At 35.2% G+C, this 18396-nt stretch overlaps 2 protein-coding genes across 5 annotated transcripts; both read right to left on the bottom strand.

Annotated features, from left to right (window-relative positions):
• Positions 1-1057: 1057 nt before the first annotated feature.
• Positions 1058-9589, bottom strand: LOC306877949 (caspase-2-like). Of its 4 annotated transcripts, none has more exons than XM_079430010.1 (12): positions 9013-9589; positions 8119-8280; positions 7883-8032; positions 7188-7263; positions 6502-6593; positions 6205-6384; positions 5999-6127; positions 5303-5393; positions 4174-4368; positions 3969-4078; positions 3304-3419; positions 1058-2284 (listed from the first exon to the last, which is right to left on the bottom strand). In XM_079430010.1, exons 2-12 carry the CDS (start codon positions 8269-8271, stop codon positions 2254-2256), a joined length of 1323 nt encoding a protein of 440 aa, XP_079286136.1. In that variant the 5' UTR covers positions 8272-8280; positions 9013-9589; the 3' UTR covers positions 1058-2253. The 4 variants fall into 4 exon arrangements, with proteins under 4 accessions (XP_079286136.1, XP_079286137.1, XP_079286138.1 ...); XM_079430011.1 differs by having other exon boundaries at positions 1064-2284; positions 4180-4368; XM_079430012.1 differs by lacking the exon at positions 1058-2284 and having other exon boundaries at positions 3184-3419.
• Positions 9590-11165: 1576 nt separating this feature from the next.
• LOC306877952 (cation-dependent mannose-6-phosphate receptor-like) lies at positions 11166-17153 on the bottom strand. Its single transcript, XM_079430018.1, has 7 exons — positions 16677-17153; positions 15051-15217; positions 14805-14959; positions 14303-14409; positions 13077-13207; positions 12841-12967; positions 11166-12742 (listed from the first exon to the last, which is right to left on the bottom strand). Exons 2-7 carry the CDS (start codon positions 15197-15199, stop codon positions 12617-12619), a joined length of 795 nt encoding a protein of 264 aa, XP_079286144.1. The 5' UTR covers positions 15200-15217; positions 16677-17153; the 3' UTR covers positions 11166-12616.
• Positions 17154-18396: the final 1243 nt, after the last annotated feature.

Raw genomic sequence — 18396 nt, 5'->3', positions numbered from 1 at the left:
CTTGTGTTTTGTGTTAAATAGATAATACAGGTCCAGATTTGCTTGTCTGTTCTTAGCTGCGGCACAAGGCTAATCGCCGCCTCATCTCACATTAACAACATCCCCACTCTCAGCCGTTACTAGCGGCAACATGCCTCCCCATCTATCTGCGGGCCTGAACCCCTCCCAGCTGGATTTCCGTTTTACTTCCACCTCTTCTTGTTTTTGTTCCTTTTGGCGAGCACGGGTGTTTTTTGACAGGACACCACCCCCTCGGGGGCACCCGTGTAACATGATGAGTGAGTATGCGTTTTGGAAGGAGCTGGGGGGGTGGGGGGGGGGGTGGATGGGCAACGTGACCCGATACAACAGCATTCAATGCAGCAGCGAGGAAACTCAGATGCCCCGCACAGTCTTAAAATACAACACACTCTTGCTGTGATTCAACCACTACTCTGATTAACGGGCTGATGAATATGTAAACTCTCTGCCAACTCATGGCTTCTAGAGTCCGAAACGTTTACAGGCATTACCCTAGAGAGACGTCCGAGTGAAGCATCCGCTGATCTGTTGAGCTAAAAGTGCAGCAAAACCTCATATACGATCTTTCGTGACTTCTGAAATACATTGTGTAGGTTGTCGCTTTTTATATCACAACTGGGTCTGCAAATTGATTGGTCAGGATATACCTCGGTGGACAACTAAATAAAGCTTAAAGATAAATAAAGTGATTAAAGTAATCCTCCACGCATTTATATACATACCATCTGGGCCTTGCGGCGAAGGCTTCAGTGCTGGAGTCACGCTAACAGGTCAGATGGGTAGGTGTTACGGGATCGGTACAATGACGACCGCGGCAGGACAGAGAAACCTGAGCACGCAGATAAAAATGCATCACCACGGAAGCCGAAGACAACTCTGAAAAACAGAGGGAGAGGGAGTGAGAGACATCTAATACTAAACAACTCAATACAGAGAATAACATCCACCATGGCTGACACTCAATTATAACCAACCAGACAATACACTCAAACTCAAACACACAACTATAGTAAGAAATCCACAACACAAGTCAAAGGTCTTTGAAACAGTATTTCTTTATTGCAGCTTTTGCATTACAAAAATACAAAAATTACAGTTTCCCTAAAGTTTCTTTAAGCACCCTTCATAGTTGGTTAGTACAGATGAAAAAGGCAGTGAGTAACCATTTAATATCAAGTTTGCTAGGCACTCGTCTGGCAGGGACTGGATTATATAATATGTGTCTATGTCCATTGTTGCTTTTAATACCTTCATAGAGGAACTTTTAAACATTTGTTACCACAAATAGAACCTGAAGGGCTGAATTTCACAACGCTTTCACCATTACAATTCTGAACACACATTCAAAACCAGGTGAACACAGCCTGAGAAATACATTGATTATCTATAAATACAGTTAGGGGAGTTGTTTAAAACAAAGTTAGGTTGGTTTTTGGAGAACGTACTGTATATGTGCTGGCGTTCTCTCAATGGAATGACTGCAGGATTAACAAAATACTTACAAACACAGTATAGCAAAACTTTGGGTCTGAAATTAATACATTTTCCTAGCATATACATTTTCTGTTTCTTACTTTAGATTTGTTTTTGTTTTTTTATGACTGATGAAAATAACTAGCATTTCATCAAATAACCAGTAATTTTTTTTAAATACTTTTTTTTCTAAATAATCATGGCACTTTTTCCCATTATGAAAGTAATCTTTTATAAATTATTTATCTGCACCAGCCCCTCACTTTATAATTAGGTTTCTAATGTTTGTTTAACATGAACCTACGCCCATATTATTCACCCAGTTCAAAGAAGCTTATCAGTTAAAATATCAAAATAAAACTCTACAAAGCAACAGTTGCTTGAAAGCAATATCAGCATGAACAGTGTACATTTACATCCAACATTGTGGCTTCTAAAACAGTAAAAATAAAATACAGTAAAATAAAAGTATCATGTTGAGTGATAACCTATGCTAAAGGTGACAAGTGTGAAATGGATGCCATGGCAGTGTCAAAAGGTCAAAGGTATGACCTTTAACCTAAAGGTCATGCATACTGGATCAGGAAGACACATACACAGATGGAAAACAGCACACTCAAATTTACACTTCACATTCCCAGGAGGAATAGCATTGTGTGTGTGCAGAACAGGAAGACTGTGTCTAAACCCTGGAACCTCCAAATGACACAAGGTGAGCTGATGAAGTACAAAAGCTCTCTATCGCCACCTGCAGGCTTTTCAGCTAAACAGCATACTTTCAGTCTGTAACCTGCATTGGTTGGCACACAGAATGTTTGAAGTGAAAAGTAATATGCAAGAGTAAAAGAAACATACATATGTACAGGCATAATTATGAATTATGATATATAAATTTCATTTTGACAATACTCCACATTGAAAATGAGTGGAAACACCATTTGGAATGCAAGTGGAATCTGTAGGTTTTGGAATTGCACAAATATCTGTAGAATGGTCAAGTGTATTGATATGCATCTTAGTAATGTTTTAACTATTATATGCCAACCAAAATGGAGAAATAGTTTAACTTTTAACTTTGAGTCAGGAAGCCCTATTAAAGTTCAATAAAGCTGCCATGGTGAATACAGGGTTACTAAAGAAAATTAACAGATGTCATGCCACAGTACTTACAAAAAAAACATTAATTTAAAGTTATACTGATGTTGATACAATGCATGCAAAGCTGCACTGAGGAAACCAAAGATAAAGTAAGAACAGATCTGCTCTGCTCCAATCCAATGACTGAAATGGTATGGAGGGGTTTAGTGTAGTACTGGCACAATGTTAGTATGCATGTGTATGCATACAACCGTGTATGTGACAGCTGCTCTGAATATACCAACAAGTTTATGGGTTGGCTATAAAAATGCTCCACATTTACAAAACATACAAAACATGAATTACTGAGAAACAAAACTGTACAAAGTAAATCGAAAACAAACATAAAAATAAATCTGATAAAACAAGACTTATAAAATGTTGGCTTAAAAAAAGGGTAATTCTGTGGCATTTTATACAGCTGTTGAATAAAATAAAAAAAATTGGAATAAAAAATATATTTAATTTGGGGTTATTTTTAACACCAATCTCCCCCTATAAATCCCAAAAACAACAAATGGAGTTGTGTGTTGCGTGCTGTGTGCTGAGCGTACAGCTGGTGATGGATGTACACACGTGCACTGATCTCAAAATCAGTTCTGAGGGCAGTATGTTCTGCGTGTGCTTCGTGCCTGGGGAGTGTGTGTGTGTGTCTAGTTGTTGGGGTAGTACTTAGGGAAGAGGTAGAGGTCTTTACAGAGGGAACTGGTGAACTCTGACATCTCTTTACAGCGATGATGGGCTGAACCAGGTGCATATCCCTCTCTGCTTTTAATTCGACTGTTGACCTGTAAAGAACAACAGAGAGAGCAAAATACATTTTAACCATATTAAGCCTACTTTATCAGATTTTATATGAAACTATTTTTTATTATATTTGAAATAATTATATTTTAGGCCTCTAAATTAATCAACACAATCAAAACTTTGCTGAAAACACTGTTGCACAATCTTCTACATGCCTTCTGTTATCTGAATGATAATTTATACTTTTTAGCAAGTAAAATGCCTTTAAGTATAATTCATCCCTCTTCAGATCACGGAAACTTAGGTTTCCTTTGTTACACATAAAAAACTAACTTTTAGATTTTCTCTCAATGTTTAATTAACTGTTCAATGTCAAAAAAAACTTACTTGACTTTAATTTCATGTCAGGCTTTTCATGATTAAGCTGTAACAAGTTGTCAAATTTATAAAACACTTTATCATAAAGATCTGATTTTGCATGGATATCAATGAATTCAACATCAATGTGCCAACGTGTTAACAGTGTTTAGATAGAGGCCATACAATAAATCATTGCATTCAAAAAAAGACAGTATACTAAAACTATTTACCTGCACAAGAATGTCTGCCAGGTGTGTGTTGTTGGCTCTCTGTCTGATTGCACCATTTAGTTCCTGAATGAACCAGGACCCTTTCTTGGTGTTTCTCATTGCAGCAGTGCCTGAAACACAAAACTTTAGCAATCTGCACAATCTGTGACATATGACATGATGAATGGTAAGAAAATCAGATGAAGATACAACAATGTGTACACACTGAAACCTTTGAGGGTGGCAAAGCCGCAGATAATGTCGGATCTCTGAGGCAGTTTGACTCTCAGTCTCTCCCGGTCTTTCTCCTCCCTCTCTTTGTCATCCCTCTCCCCCTCTCTGCCAGCATCCCTCTGTTCACAGCCTGGAGATTGAGTCCGTTCCTGACCATCCAACTGGTCCACGCCGTTGTCCATCTCCTCTGAAACAGAAAGAAATGTTTGTTTGCTTGTGTGTTAGTTTTATATTTCATTTCCAATTTTAAATACAATAAAGGTATACAATAAAGCTCTTTTACAACCTAGTTTTTTTAAACTGACTTTATTAAAAACCTATTTAAATGCTTCAGCTGAATAAAACTAATTCCTCAATTAATTAAAACCAACACACTTCCATACAATATGCTTCAGAGACTGGATTTTGGCATGAGGCACATAATTGTGCATCTTTACCTCATATGAAGAACTGAAACAATCAATTAATTGGTGGATATTTCTTATTTTCACTTTCAAAGTATTCAATAAATGTGTCTACTACTATTTATTACTCAACACATACTTAATATTTTATTTAAAAAAAATACATTACCAGTCAAACCATGTCTATTAACCAATAATAATAAAAAATATTGTTTGGAAAGATATTCATACACTGTTCATGTTTCTATTTGTATACAAAAATAATTTCAAACACTGAAGTGATTAAGTAATTTTTAAAATAAGGAGAAATAAGATAAAAGGGCAAAGTCAGTCCAATGTTATTTTAGTATTATTTATACTATAGTATATATTATTTTTAAATTTTCGAAGTTTCATTTTAATTTTAGTTTGAGTTTTAGTAATTTTGTTATGCGCTTTTGGAATTTTGATTATTATTATCATTTATTTAATTTCAGTTTTAATTTTAGTCATCTCATCACATCAACTTAAACATTATTTTGGTTAGTTATCAAGGCAACATTCTTCTTATTAAGTTTTTCAATCTAATATTTATACTTTTTATACTATTTATTTCAGCTTTATTTCAATTAACAAAAACATTAATTTTAATAGTCAGTCAAGTGTGCCCATATGTTTGACTGGTAGTCTATGTTTAAAAATATATCAACAATGACTGGTTAATCACCAGTAACTCACCTCCTCGACAAGCCTGAATGAAGAACATCTTTGGCTTATTCTGGAGCAGAGGGCAGCGGGAGTTATCAAAAACCTCAAACACCCAGTCCAGCTGAGAGACAGAGAGAGAGATGTTTGAAACTCTGATATGTAAAAGAATCTTCTGTATTAATGTATGTAAACAATGTAATAAATATAATGTATTAAAATTACTGCATTTTTTAAATCAAAATTAAGTTTTCATTTAGCTGAAGATTGAGGGTTAGGATTAGGGTTTGTCTCATGGTTACTTGCATGTAATTATGCATAATTAATTGTTATTATAATAGTAATTATATGTAACCTGTGTAACAAAGACACCTTAAAATAAAGTGTTACCTAATTAATCAATTTTATTTAAAAAACAAGTTGCACACAGTTTTTATGTCAAATATTTAATAACAGAATTATGTTTCTACTCTGATTTGTCATTGAAATACAAACATTTAAATGGTGGCTGTAACAAAAACTTTTCATTACAGATTTAATTGAACATACATTAAGTAATGTAGTAATTAAAATATAGTGACTATATAAAATAATGCATTTTGACAAAATCAGTAAAACGCTAATTAATCACCAGTGTTTTGGCCAATGATTTTGGCCTTTCCAAAATTTTCGGTTGCCAAAATTTTGGTGCATCACCTCATAAGAATTAGGTAATAAAATCAAGCGCACCTCCAGCAGCTGTCCATCAGTGCCATAGACAGATCCCTCAACTCCATGTGACAGTAAACACACAACAGTGCAGTCATACACTGCATGCTCCTGCCGCTGGGCAAACTGCTCTAGGCACCTGCGCATTGCCTGAAAAAAACAAATCAAACACTTAATAAATGACTGCTTCGCAGTGCAGTCTGACTCTGTCAGCGTGTCTAACTCACCTCTGCCGTTAGGTCTTTGTGCAGGCTGACTGTGAAATCCAGTTCCGTGAAAAGTCTCCTCAGCGTCTCCTCATCCACCTCTCCTCCCCTCCGGACATCTAAATCCATGTTAGCTGAGTCAAACCTCACATTACTCAGTACCAGGGCCAGACCTCGCGGGCAGGAGCGCATCGGGTATGCCTGAAAGGAAAGACATTTGCATAGAGGTTACACACTGTGCTAACATAGCGTAAAATACATGCAAATAAAATGGGCTGTGTGTGAGTGTGCAAAGCAATAGGGTTTGTGTCCTTGTACCTGTGATCTATGGGACTGGTAAAACTCCGGCGTGCAGGGAAGAACAGCTGTGGTCACGGGAGAGTCGGCATCCAAACACATCTCCATGCACTCTAAAACAAAAACAACCCCATTTAGCTCAAAAATATGATGCTCATCTAACATAAGTTAACAAACTGCTTTTATGTACTGTACTTTCTTCTAAAATTTTGATTGGCCAAAAGCACTAAATGTAACATTTAATGTAAACAAGCATTGTTATTTCTAACTAAAACTACAACTTTTAACTAAATATATTTATTGGTAACTGAAATAAGGCTGACACAAAATTAAATATTAAATTAAAACATTGTAAATATAGCCTTGGCACCTAAAATAAATACACTTTGACAAACCAATAACAATGATTTTAAGAGTTTCAGGACAGATTTTGCTGGAAATCACATACATATGGCTGTGTGTATTACGTAATAACCACACAAAGAAAAAAACAGACAAAACAGCACACCTCCAGCGAATTAATCGCCAATTTTAAAAAGTCTTTGATAAGTAGTCCTGTATCCATTTGCACAGCAGTGCCAGATTTTTAGAGTGTGAACAACATAAATTTCATCATTGTACGCACAGAGCCTGGTTTATCTTAGCTTGACAAGTGTTCATTTTAAAACTGACTTTCTACACAAACACACACACTGTACAGGGCTCACCATGAGTCTGGACTCTTTTCGCAGGTATAACACTTTCCTGAGTTGGAAGAGACAGCGATGGCTCTGAAAAGCTTTTCTGTGAAGATAAAAAAGAAAAAAAGAAAATCACTTTGCTACACTGACTACATACGCCATGCTGACAGTTACAGTCAGATCATTACCCACTAAAACTAAGTAAAGGATAGTTTGTATTTGCTTAGTTTTTCTGAAAGAATCAGTGCAGTTTGGGTGTGGTAAACTGGTGCATAATATTGACGTTGCTGCATTGTAACTTCCCCTTTTGTCCTACTCTTTCCCTCTCTTTTATTCCACTGACCCAGCTCTGACCTCTGTGGGTGGTGTGATTTCTATACATCTCTATGGTCATAAGACTGATCCCACAACTCCTCCTGCCACTTATTGTCTTGAGAAAATGTTGTACTATGGACAAGAAAATGAGTGAAGTGACATTCAGCCAAGTATGGTGACCCATACTTGCCTAATATAGTTTATGATATATAGTGTTTAGAAACCAATATAAAATGTTCAATATAAAAAGCACATCTGTCTCCCTGGTTCTCATCAGATGTGCTGTCTTTGCTGAAGAAGACTTTTCTGGTCCCTCATTGCATGATCATTGCATCCATTATGTTTTTATAGAAACCTGTCAAGTCAGTCTAAGTGGGTGTGATTCTGAAGTGAAGGCACCAACTCACATCTTTCTCGGTGAAGTCCATGAGCAGTCTGCAGAGATGCTGTTGCTCTGTCACCGTAAGAGCAGCACAGAAGCTGCTGAAGGCTCGAGGGCCACGTTTAGGCAAAAGAAACAACAAACGACGACTCTTGCCCTGGGATGTTGGTTTAGCCTGAAAGCATATATTGAACACAGATTCCGTGTAGATCTATCCAATATATAACTAACATTACGCTAGTACTAATACTTTACACGTACCATAATGGTTTCAGCCATGTTTTCTGTAAGGATTCCATCTTGTTGCAGACACTGGATCAGCAGATCATCCACCACTAAGTCCTGCAGAATTGTGACAGAGTTCTTCCTGAGCGCTAGTCTCTCCCATTCTTTCATGCCACAATCTCCCAGCATGATGAACCTCTGAGTTTAAAAAAGGAAAGTGAGTTACAAAACACACCCATTGCAACAAACAGTTTATATAAAGTAACTTTAGTTTTCTTTTTTTAATACATTTTTTTTAAACATTTAACAAAAGTGTTAAAATAACAATTATAAAAATATAAAATTATATACAAATAAAAATGTTTATAAAACATTATTTAAAACAATGATAAGTGAAACTGGAGGCGACACTGGAATTTGAATTAATTTAATATTATTGCATATTAAATTATAGGCTTCTGTATATATATATATATATATATATATATATATACACACATACATACGTGATATATATGCACATGTATATAAATATATAAAACTGCAATTATCATGATTATATTATTGTAATGTGAAAATTAAACAATTACATTATTGATTTTTATGAAGTATTCAGATATGTCGTATTTGTTGTGTTGCCTTCATTCAAAAATGTTACTACTACTTTAATATTACCATGCACCTGTCAAAGTCACTGCAAACAGATCTTAAGTTTTAACTAGGCATTTTTGAATAGAGCTGATAATTTATCAAATTTAATTTATTAGGTTTTTCTTTTTAATTTGGGGTGACAGTGACCTTCCAGTCTATGTTCATTATGTCTTTATGATCATATACACACACACAGGTGAGGAGGCTCAAGTGATCCGCATGCCTCCACAGTGTCCTGCTAGTCTCAACAAGTTATAAAGGCTACAAGGTTTACTTTACCTGTTTTAGTACAGTTCTTGCCGTGTGAAGATGACAGTAGATGACACACTGATGTATGATGATGATGACGATGGTGATGAGGTACGAATGGTGAGGCTGATTTGGTGTAAATCCAGAATGATGAATGCCAGCTCGCGCTGCAAACTAGCTTAGCATGCTAATCAAAACAAATAACACAACTGTCAATATATAACACTGCTGACACTAAATTTATAATAAAAGCAGGCCAGCTGCTAAATTGCAGCTTAAATCGTTTTGTGATCCTTTCCTAGGCTGTTTATGAAGTTTACGCGCGATAAAAAATAAATTAAATTAACAACAAGCTACACAACACTATTAGCTGTCAAGTGCTAGCACAAGTGCGAGCTTTGTTGTTCTCGATGCAAAATTCATCCTTTAAAATTAATTTTCTCTTTGTCTTTCGTCTTCGTTCTCGACGCAACACGCGAAACAACAGAATTCGTGCCGAAAAATGTCTTTTTTAAAATAACTGACAGCACTCCGAGTCTCTCTGTACAAACTTCAGCGCGTGGAGATGGAGCTGGGCAGCCAATAGGCATTGCGCATGCGGATGATTGACGTGAGGAACAGCCTATCGCAGCCTCGTCCGCCCACGAAAGGGGCGGATGTCTGTTTCATCCACTTATTTGAAATTTGAAGTTTATGTAATTCCACACAGACATCATTGTTAGAAATACAGTTCATTTAGTAATTTCATGATTTAAAATTACCATTAAATATCAGCACAAGTCTCATTTCTGTTCACATTTTATTGCAAGTTTCCATATTTCCCAGACTTGGGTGTAGTAGGCCTACCTATATCATGGCACATGTTATAGAGGCCAGTAAAGGGGGAGGTTAGGACGATTAAGGGCCCGACGACGGTGTTTAGAGTCCCGCAGCAGCAGCTCTTACCTTTATGAGCAAAAATGATGGCGTAAGTTGTTTCCATTGAAAAAAATGCAATTGATTGCGCCGGCGCCTCCATGTCCTGCGCTTTAGCTTCCACTCTCGCACAAACTACTGGATGCAGCGCACATTTATCTAGGTTTAACGTTTAAACATTGTTATATGCTTGTTTAAACTGTTTCAGTAGGCTATATCCATAGATTTTATTTTAGGCAAGTCGTGATGATTTGAGAAGGCTAAATTGATCAAACATGGCTATGATCAGCTGGCCGCTTGGGTTACTTTAAGAAAGAAAAAAACGTATTTAACCAACAAAAAAATGGTAATTGAATTGCATATAAAGAAATACACAGTTAATGAAACACTACAAGACTGAATGTGATATAGCCCAATATAGGTCAAACTAAATAGTGAATTATTTAGTTAATCAATCATTGCTATAAACAGAAAAAGATTCCATTGTAAGCGTGCATGGTTTTATTTGGGCTCTTAACAGGGACAGAAAGCAACAACTTGGTGGTGTATCATAGCAGATTTAACAGGAAAAGCAATAATCAATTAAATTCTGATTAGCTGTAGTAGCCACATATACACAGTACAAGATCTCAGTTACTCTGTTATTACATGATGTGCTATACTGTTGAAAATTACTGATTTAAAATGTTCTTTTAAATAGTAAATGAAAGATACACCATTTTCCCACAATAATTTAACATAACATACTATAAATAAAAATGATTAAACATCTCCTCAGATTCAAATATTTTAAACCAAACTAAACTTTGAAGTAAACTACTTGCAGTTGTTTACTTCCAAGGTTTCATTTTATTACATTTATCAAAGATTCACATCTTGTGACAATTATTATTGGATGTACACCTTTTTTGCACCAAACAAAACCCACCATTTACTCTTAGTTTTCCTTGTTTTTTAATGACTAATGCTATTGTCTGTTTTAGGGACTGAAAAATAATCTAAGAGATATTGTATGTGTAATGTGTATAATACTCTTTTTTTTTTACTCAACATGGCATATACACCACCAATATAAAATGTATAACTTGCAGCTACATATTAAATATTAAGCATGTATAATTAAGCTTGTGTGGAAACGTGTTTTAGTTAAAGAGTTGTAAATACTCAAAGAACAAAGTTCTAAAGCTTTAATGCAAGCCACCAGTTTTCTCTACAGCAAAATATCCAGCTAAATGTAAACTGTGAAGAACTACTCAAGTGCGTACACACACCAGTAATCAAACACTTTATTCACACTTTCTCCTCAACAATTCCAAAGCAAACTAAATTCATATTTCCACACTAAAATCGTAAAGAATAAAGCAGTAGCAAGAACAGTGAAGTCACCTCTTTGCACAGGCCTGTATCTCATGAAGTACAATACATCAGAACCAAGCCAAATGCATCATACCGTTCTGCTATTAATATGGACTCTATAGTTATTAAAGCAGATGCTAAACCAGCATTTCCAAACTGATGATTAGAAGTGCTTTTCAAGGAGCCTCTAGCTTTTATACACAGCACCATGTATGGCTTGGGTTGATAACCATCAGCTCTCTTCCTCCTGATTCTGCAAATAAGTGTAAGGCTATGATCTATATACCTAAAAAACAGGGGTGTTTGAACTCATTCACGGTCTTGACTCCTCAAGGACATGGTTATGTTTAGGGAAAATATAAACAAAAAAAGCTTCAGTGCATTCAAACAAACAATACTTAAACAAAAGTGGTGAAAGGAAAACATAACGCTGCTCTGTCATAGTCTGGAATTTTGCCCTGTGGTTTCCAGTGAGGATTTACAGTAATTGATACCGTATGAAATAGATCCCACACTAAAGTATCATTTGCAATATAAAGCAGGCAAAGTGAAAAGAAAACCAACATTTCATGTTATCATCAATAGTAATGTGCCACAAATGGGTCTCTGCCAGAAAACCTTTTTATATTCTAGAAAGCATACTTTTCTTCAAATGTATCTTGTTAATAATCTTTATGTTAGCAATTTATCATTAATAACATCATTCAGAAACATCGCACACAGGCTGTAACAAGCTGAAGAGGTAGGCCTCACCAGATCCTTGTAACTTCTTCACACAAACACAACAAATAGCTAGTTTGGAATGTAAAGCAAAGCATATTTGTGAGTCCAATTTTTCAAATAATCAATATTACTTAATTTTTTAAAATCTGGAAATAGAAAAAAAAATATTTTTAAACATTTAATTGATTGAGTCGGTGGAGCATAAACTTAAAAATTCATTTCAGTTCCATCAAACATGGGTTCATACTACAAGTAAAACTTGATTTAAACAGTCTAAACAAATTCAGCACAAAACTACAAGTAATGCAGTCAAGCAGTGTTGATGTCTTTTACTTCCTATAAAGAGAGAAAACAGGGGCAGTGTTGCATGTTGATGATATCCTGTCATAAATATCAAACAATCAAATATATTTGTGATATTTGAAATCTAGTTAGCAAATTTTTACTTTTAACAAACACCAAATTAACATTTTAAGGGATAAATAGAGAATAAGTGCTATTGGGTAGTAAAAAACTAAACAAAAAACGAAAACAGCAGCACTTCTGAACTAGGAACACGCCTGCTGAACTGAACATCTCTCTTTGGGTTTCAAAACCGTAATAACTGTCCAGCCTCTTCTCATTGGTTGATGTGATTTGGTCACATGGGAAGTAAATGGTCATCCCTTTCCTCTGGCTCCTCCCCAAGAGGTTCAGTACCAACACCTCTATATGTGGGCGCTTCTTCTCTGTTGCCACGGGAACGGCAGACAAAATCGCATCCGTCCTGTTAGGATAAAAAAAAATATTATTTGGTACATAAAGAAAAAAAAAGGACCAAAACTGATGATAAACTGAGACAAATGTATATATAACTATACTTACAGCAGATAAATGGCCGATCTCTGACCAAAAGGCATAGTTAGGGAACTGTTCAACTCCCTTGGCTCCAACTACCAGTCGCTGATAGAGGAATCCACCAGTCAGATACACAGCCAGGCAGCAGAATACACTATGGAGAGCAAACAGGAACATGATTACATGTAAAGTATTACATTTATGTTGCTCCTTAATTCTCTCTAATGGTGTAACGATCCCTGTGAGAATTTTTAAGTACTCACATAATAAGGATTATGGAGCCGCTACTGAGTTTGGATGGGATTACAGGACAGACTAGATTGGAGTCCAGCTCAAACAGGTAATAACAGTCCTGATCCTTCTGATTGTCCTCCAAAACCACTGAAAATTCATTCTAAGAAAACACACAAAAACAAAATTAATAAGAGCTAAGAAATAATAGCGCAGTTGAAATTATGAGGTCATTCTGGTTATTGTACGGGTAAAATCTTGCATACCTGAGATAATTATTTAGTTCAAAACATGATAACGCACTATGCTAATGGATCAGATTCAGATGTTGACAGAAATACAATCAATATTTATGTTATAAGCAATGTTGGGGAAAGTTACTTTTAAAAGTAATACATTACAATATTGCGTTACTCCCCAAAAAAGTAACTAATTGTATACTTAATTACTTTTTATGGAAAGTAATTTGTAAAAGACCTTTCACACCAAAATTGAAATGAATTAGCCTCATGTTGAAGGAAATGTAAATCATTTTCTCATTCTCATTCTACATGAAGAACAGGTGGCAAGAGAATAACATTCAACACTTTCCCCTCAATCACAAAAAAACTAAACAAATATAATGTTTATCTAAAGTCATTTTTGCTTATTAGTATGGTTGAACTGGATCCTTATAGGTCAGCAGCAAAGACATTAGTTAATAAAAACAGAATAAATACATAAGGATATTTGTTCAATTTAATTCTTGCAGGTTTGCATCATTTATTGCATGTTTTTATTAATTGAGAAATACTGAATCTGTTTTTGTGCAAGCGAGAAGAGTAAATTCATGTTCACATTTAGTCTAGACCTACGGTACTGTAAATATCTTTTTTTACACAGCACACACAACGCCTTTGCACTCCTGATTTCTCTCAACATGGGGACATGTCAGTCAATAAATGGGAAAACAAAGTAACTGGCTTTACATATTTGAAAAAGTAACAGATATTTTCTTGTAAATTAAAAAGTAATGTTACTTTACTAGTCAATTGAAAAAAAAAAAGTAATTGATTACGTAACTCGCATTACTTGTAATGCATTACCTCCAACACTGGTTATGAGGATCAATGACAACACTTAATTCTTTCTTATCCAGATCTAATCATATATTCAATATATACTTGAAAAATTAATAAATGCATTTTTATTTAATTATTATAGGAGTAGAGAGTAAAAAATGTCCATTGTCATTTCAAAAGCATTAAAAAGTTCATACCTTAGTACTCGTACTGCATGAAATCATAATCATAGCTCTTCTTGGCTCTTTTGAACAGTGGCTCTCATAATTCTCTCCCCCCTCATAGAAGAGCAGAACCCAGTCACCTGCACCAAGAACAAAAGGAGAACTAAGGTCAAAAATGAGTTAGCAAGGCTTCCTGTGACACCTGGAAAAAGTTCTGTAATTTAGTACAATTTGAAGTTTGTTTTATTTTTAATGTTGGTTGTATTTACAATGTTCTCTTGCAATGCATCCCTGCTAACTGCTACTATATAACTAAACAAAAGCCACAATCCACAGAAGAATCACCAGACAATGAAAAAAAAAAAATTCAGTAGTCGTTATTATAAATTATCACTGATAACAATTAAATCTGAATTAACTGTTATATTATAATAGAGATACCAAAGAACGAAATAAACATTAGGAAAAGTCCACCTGTAGCAAAAAGCAGCAAATAGCGACACGTCACTTCTAAAGGTCAAGCAAGGTTACATACTTCCTCTAATAGCTCGTGTTTTGGTGTAGTTCCCAATTCGAACATGCTTTCCACCTTTACTTTGCTGCACAAGACCTGCATCCTTAATTCCGCCAGCATCTCCACACACCTGAAAAATATACAAATATTCCTCCCCCGGTCCTTTTGCGGTGAAGCTGTTCAGAGTGAATATAAAGACAGTTAACAAGACCAGCACAACCTGCAAACCGAATGAATGCTAGATTCACTTGAAAAAACCCGTCTTACTTTTGATTGGTGAGAGGCTCCAATAACTGGAGTGCTTTTCGCTCGGAATCGCTCTGTGAAATCAGGTTACACTTGTTTGTCACGAACTCAGCTTGCACTCCAGCAAGTAGTACAAAAAGAGGAGTGATTATTCTCAGAGACAGCAACATGACTTTCACATGTGACACCTGATGGGAAAAGGGCAGCACATTAAAAAACTGATCAGTGAATTTATCCAATGATTGACTTACTTAATGATTGACACAAAATGTGGGCAGTGTAACAGTAGCCTGACACAATATATGCATATAATACACACTTCACTATACGGATTCAGTATGCACAGAGTATTTTGTGATTAGTGAAGAACTCTGGGACACAATTTAGAAAAACTGTGTCCTAATTTCTGGTTAATTCCAATAACATTTGGTATTTAATAATAACTCGCATTTTTGCTATTAGTTAGTATACACTGCCATTAAAACGTTTGGGATCAGTACGTTTTTTAAAGAAGTTTCTTATGCTAAGACTGTATCTATTTGATCAAAAAAAATGTCATTTTGTGAAACATTATAGCAATTTAAAATAAGAGTGTTCTGTTTTAATATAGCCTACTTTAAAATATAATGTATTCCTGTGAAAGCTGAATTTTCAGCATCATTACTCCAGTCTTCAGTGTCACATGATCTTTCAGAAATCATTCTAATATGCTGATTTATTATCAATGTTGGAAACAGTTGTGCTGCTTAATATTTTTTTGGCACCCGTGATACTTTTTTCATGATTCGTTGATAAACAAAAAGTTAAAAAGATCAGTGTTTACTGAAAATAGAAATTTTGTTACAATATACTGCTTAAACGTTTGGGGTCAGTACATTTTTTCCTTCTTTTTTTTTAGGAAATTAATACTTTTTATTTATTCATTTATAATTTTATAAAATAATTTATAATTATATTTAGTTATAACTTTTTATTCATCAAATAATCAAAGAAAAATGTATTACAGGTTCCAAAAAAATATTAAGCAGCCCAACAGTTTCAACATTGATAATAAATCAGCATATTAGAATGATTTCTGAAAGATCATGTGACACTGAAGACTCGAGTAATGATGCTGAAAATTCAGTGCTTCACAGAAATAAATGATATTTTAAAGTATATTAAAAACTTCTGTATTTTGATCACATAAATACAGCCTTGATGAGCATAAGAGACTACATTAAACATCTTAATTAATTTAGTGAAAAGTGAAATTTTTTGGTCAAAATTGCTTAGGATTTTAACCAAAAAAAAGGTGCACTCTGAAAAGTCAAATGTGAAAGTTCATCGCTGGTTCTTCAAATATAATCATATTTTTTTAAAGACTACAGACAGATACTGTTATTTTGGTGAAACTAGCTGAAAATGCTATTTTTGTGCATGTTTACAAATTGTTGCCAAACCAACAAAAGCCTGGTTGTAATGCCAAAAACGGTGTGGCGTTTATTTTATATGACTGAAAAAGCATGCATCCAAGTTCAAGTAACGTTAAGCAAACGGTAATGAATAACTTTAGTTAGGAAACCAGATAAACATGCTGTTAGCATAAGCGGTCATCTTTAAAATGCATCAAATGAAAGAAATGCACAAAGTTTATCACAAACGCACCTTTCGGAATTCCTATGACCGTGTTTACTGTAAGGCAGATAAATAAAAGTACAGCTCTTAACTAGCTGTCTAGTTGTGTCCACCCAGCCTGGGTATCTTCTCTTTCCCAAACTGTCGCACTAATGTCTTTAAACAATATTTAACGGCATTACGTCAAAATATCCGGTGGTATCGATTATCACGCATTGAATAAACAAACTTCTGACTATATTCGCGTTAAAACGCTTGCATTATTGAAAGGATTTAATGGTTTGTGCTCAAACGCGGAAGTGAAACTAAACGGGCGCCACATGTGACTGTGCATAAGGCGGAAGCTGAAGTGCTGCACGTGAACATGGGGCATTGAGTTCTGCTCAAACAAGCAGAGTCTGGTGCTGTGTGTGTCGAACATAGATCTAGTTCATCTCCAAACAAGACGTGTTTTTCCTGATAAGCCTCAGTCAGCTGTCCTGTTCGACGTGGAAGTCAAACGGCAGAAGTTTAGTTAGTGGTTTCACTGCTACCTTCAACATTCATAGCTTACTTGCTGACCACAGATCATTTGAAAGCCACCAAGGCAATAATATTTTTCCACAGTTTTGTACATATTATTGTATGTATGTAAAGCTGATAATGTCTTTGTGGTGAAATTATTGTATGTTCGTTGCTAGATATTTGCAAAATCTCACAAACATCCTGTCAAACATTTTTGACATCCTAAAGTTAAGCACCTTAAAACTGTTCAAAAACAACAAACGGTTTGTAAGGGGTTTAGGCCCTAATTTGTGCATATTTATCAGTCTCCAGCAGAGTTTGGTCAGATTCTTTATATAGTTCTGTGTTGAAATTCTGCTCAATCGCATGAAGCGACAATGTTAATTCTGTCAGGTCTTACATCAGCTTTTTATTACCAAAATAATTTAAGTGCACTAGTTTTTGTGAGATGTGTTTTGTAGGCCTATATGTTTTATATACATTCTCTTGCGGTGAGGTTTTGTGATAGGCTACTAGTTAGCTAACTAACCAAGATGCTACTTCTTTTCTCCTTTCAGGATATCCTCTATCTTTGTAATTACTTTGGAAATACATGATTAGTTTACTGCAGTCTTTCTTGCCTGTTATACATTAGAACATGCTTGTGGATGATTGATCATTTCTCCTAACCTTTGTCTGGGAGATTTCATTGATTGTGTCAGTTTTGTTTAGATTATTATGTTATACTTGTTTGTGTTCAGATAACAGCACACTCTGGAGTTAAGTTTGTTCAGATGGTTCAATTATTTCTTAATTATCAATTAAAATCTGACATTTTGGAGTACAAAGAAAATACTTCATATTTCAAAATCTACATCCAACATTGCTTACTCATCACTTAAAAATATTTTGATTTTAAACTAAAAGTTTATACTAAAAATACTCAAAACTAAACTTTGAAAGGCTTTGCGCAAAAAAAACAAAATGTCTAAAAGGAGCAGATTTATAATGTTTAAAAAACGTGCATCATTGTTCAGTGTGTTTTCCAGTTTCTTTCCTAATGTGCAAATGTGTCATCTGTGCTCCACTGTCTTTTACAGCTTTTTCTGAGAACTTTTGTGTTACATAAGCTGCAGGCGGCATTACTGTGTATGGACACACTCCTACATGTTCGCCCCTCCCCCTTTGCTCTCACTCTTTCTCATGTCTTTACCTGAGAAAACAGTCACACCCAGCATCTTCAACCCAACCAATCACAGCACACATG

The sequence above is a fragment of the Barbus barbus genome (assembly GCF_936440315.1).
Source record: "Barbus barbus genome assembly, chromosome: 12".
In the NCBI taxonomy this organism is placed as follows: Eukaryota; Metazoa; Chordata; class Actinopteri; order Cypriniformes; family Cyprinidae; genus Barbus; species Barbus barbus.
The sequence above is the reverse complement of the archived record's forward strand: the minus strand, read 5'-3'. Positions and strand labels throughout refer to the sequence as shown.

Bases quoted from the DNA above. Each gene is read 5' to 3' on its own strand.
- LOC306877949 (XM_079430010.1), bottom strand. From the start codon at position 8,271: ATGCTGGGAGATTGTGGCATGAAAGAATGGGAGAGACTAGCGCTCAGG. The intron at 4,079-4,173 runs GTGTGTACACAT...TTTGTGTTTCAG, and splicing joins TGCCACCCTCAAAGGTTTCA to GCACTGCTGCAATGAGAAAC. The intron at 2,285-3,303 runs GTACTACCCCAA...CAACCAATGCAG, and splicing joins GACCTCTACCTCTTCCCTAA to GTTACAGACTGAAAGTATGC.
- LOC306877952 (XM_079430018.1), bottom strand. From the start codon at position 15,199: ATGTTGCTGTCTCTGAGAATAATCACTCCTCTTTTTGTACTACTTGCT. The intron at 13,208-14,302 runs GTATGAACTTTT...GTGTTTTCTTAG, and splicing joins CATGCAGTACGAGTACTAAG to AATGAATTTTCAGTGGTTTT. The intron at 12,968-13,076 runs GTGAGTACTTAA...TGCTCTCCATAG, and splicing joins GGCTCCATAATCCTTATTAT to TGTATTCTGCTGCCTGGCTG.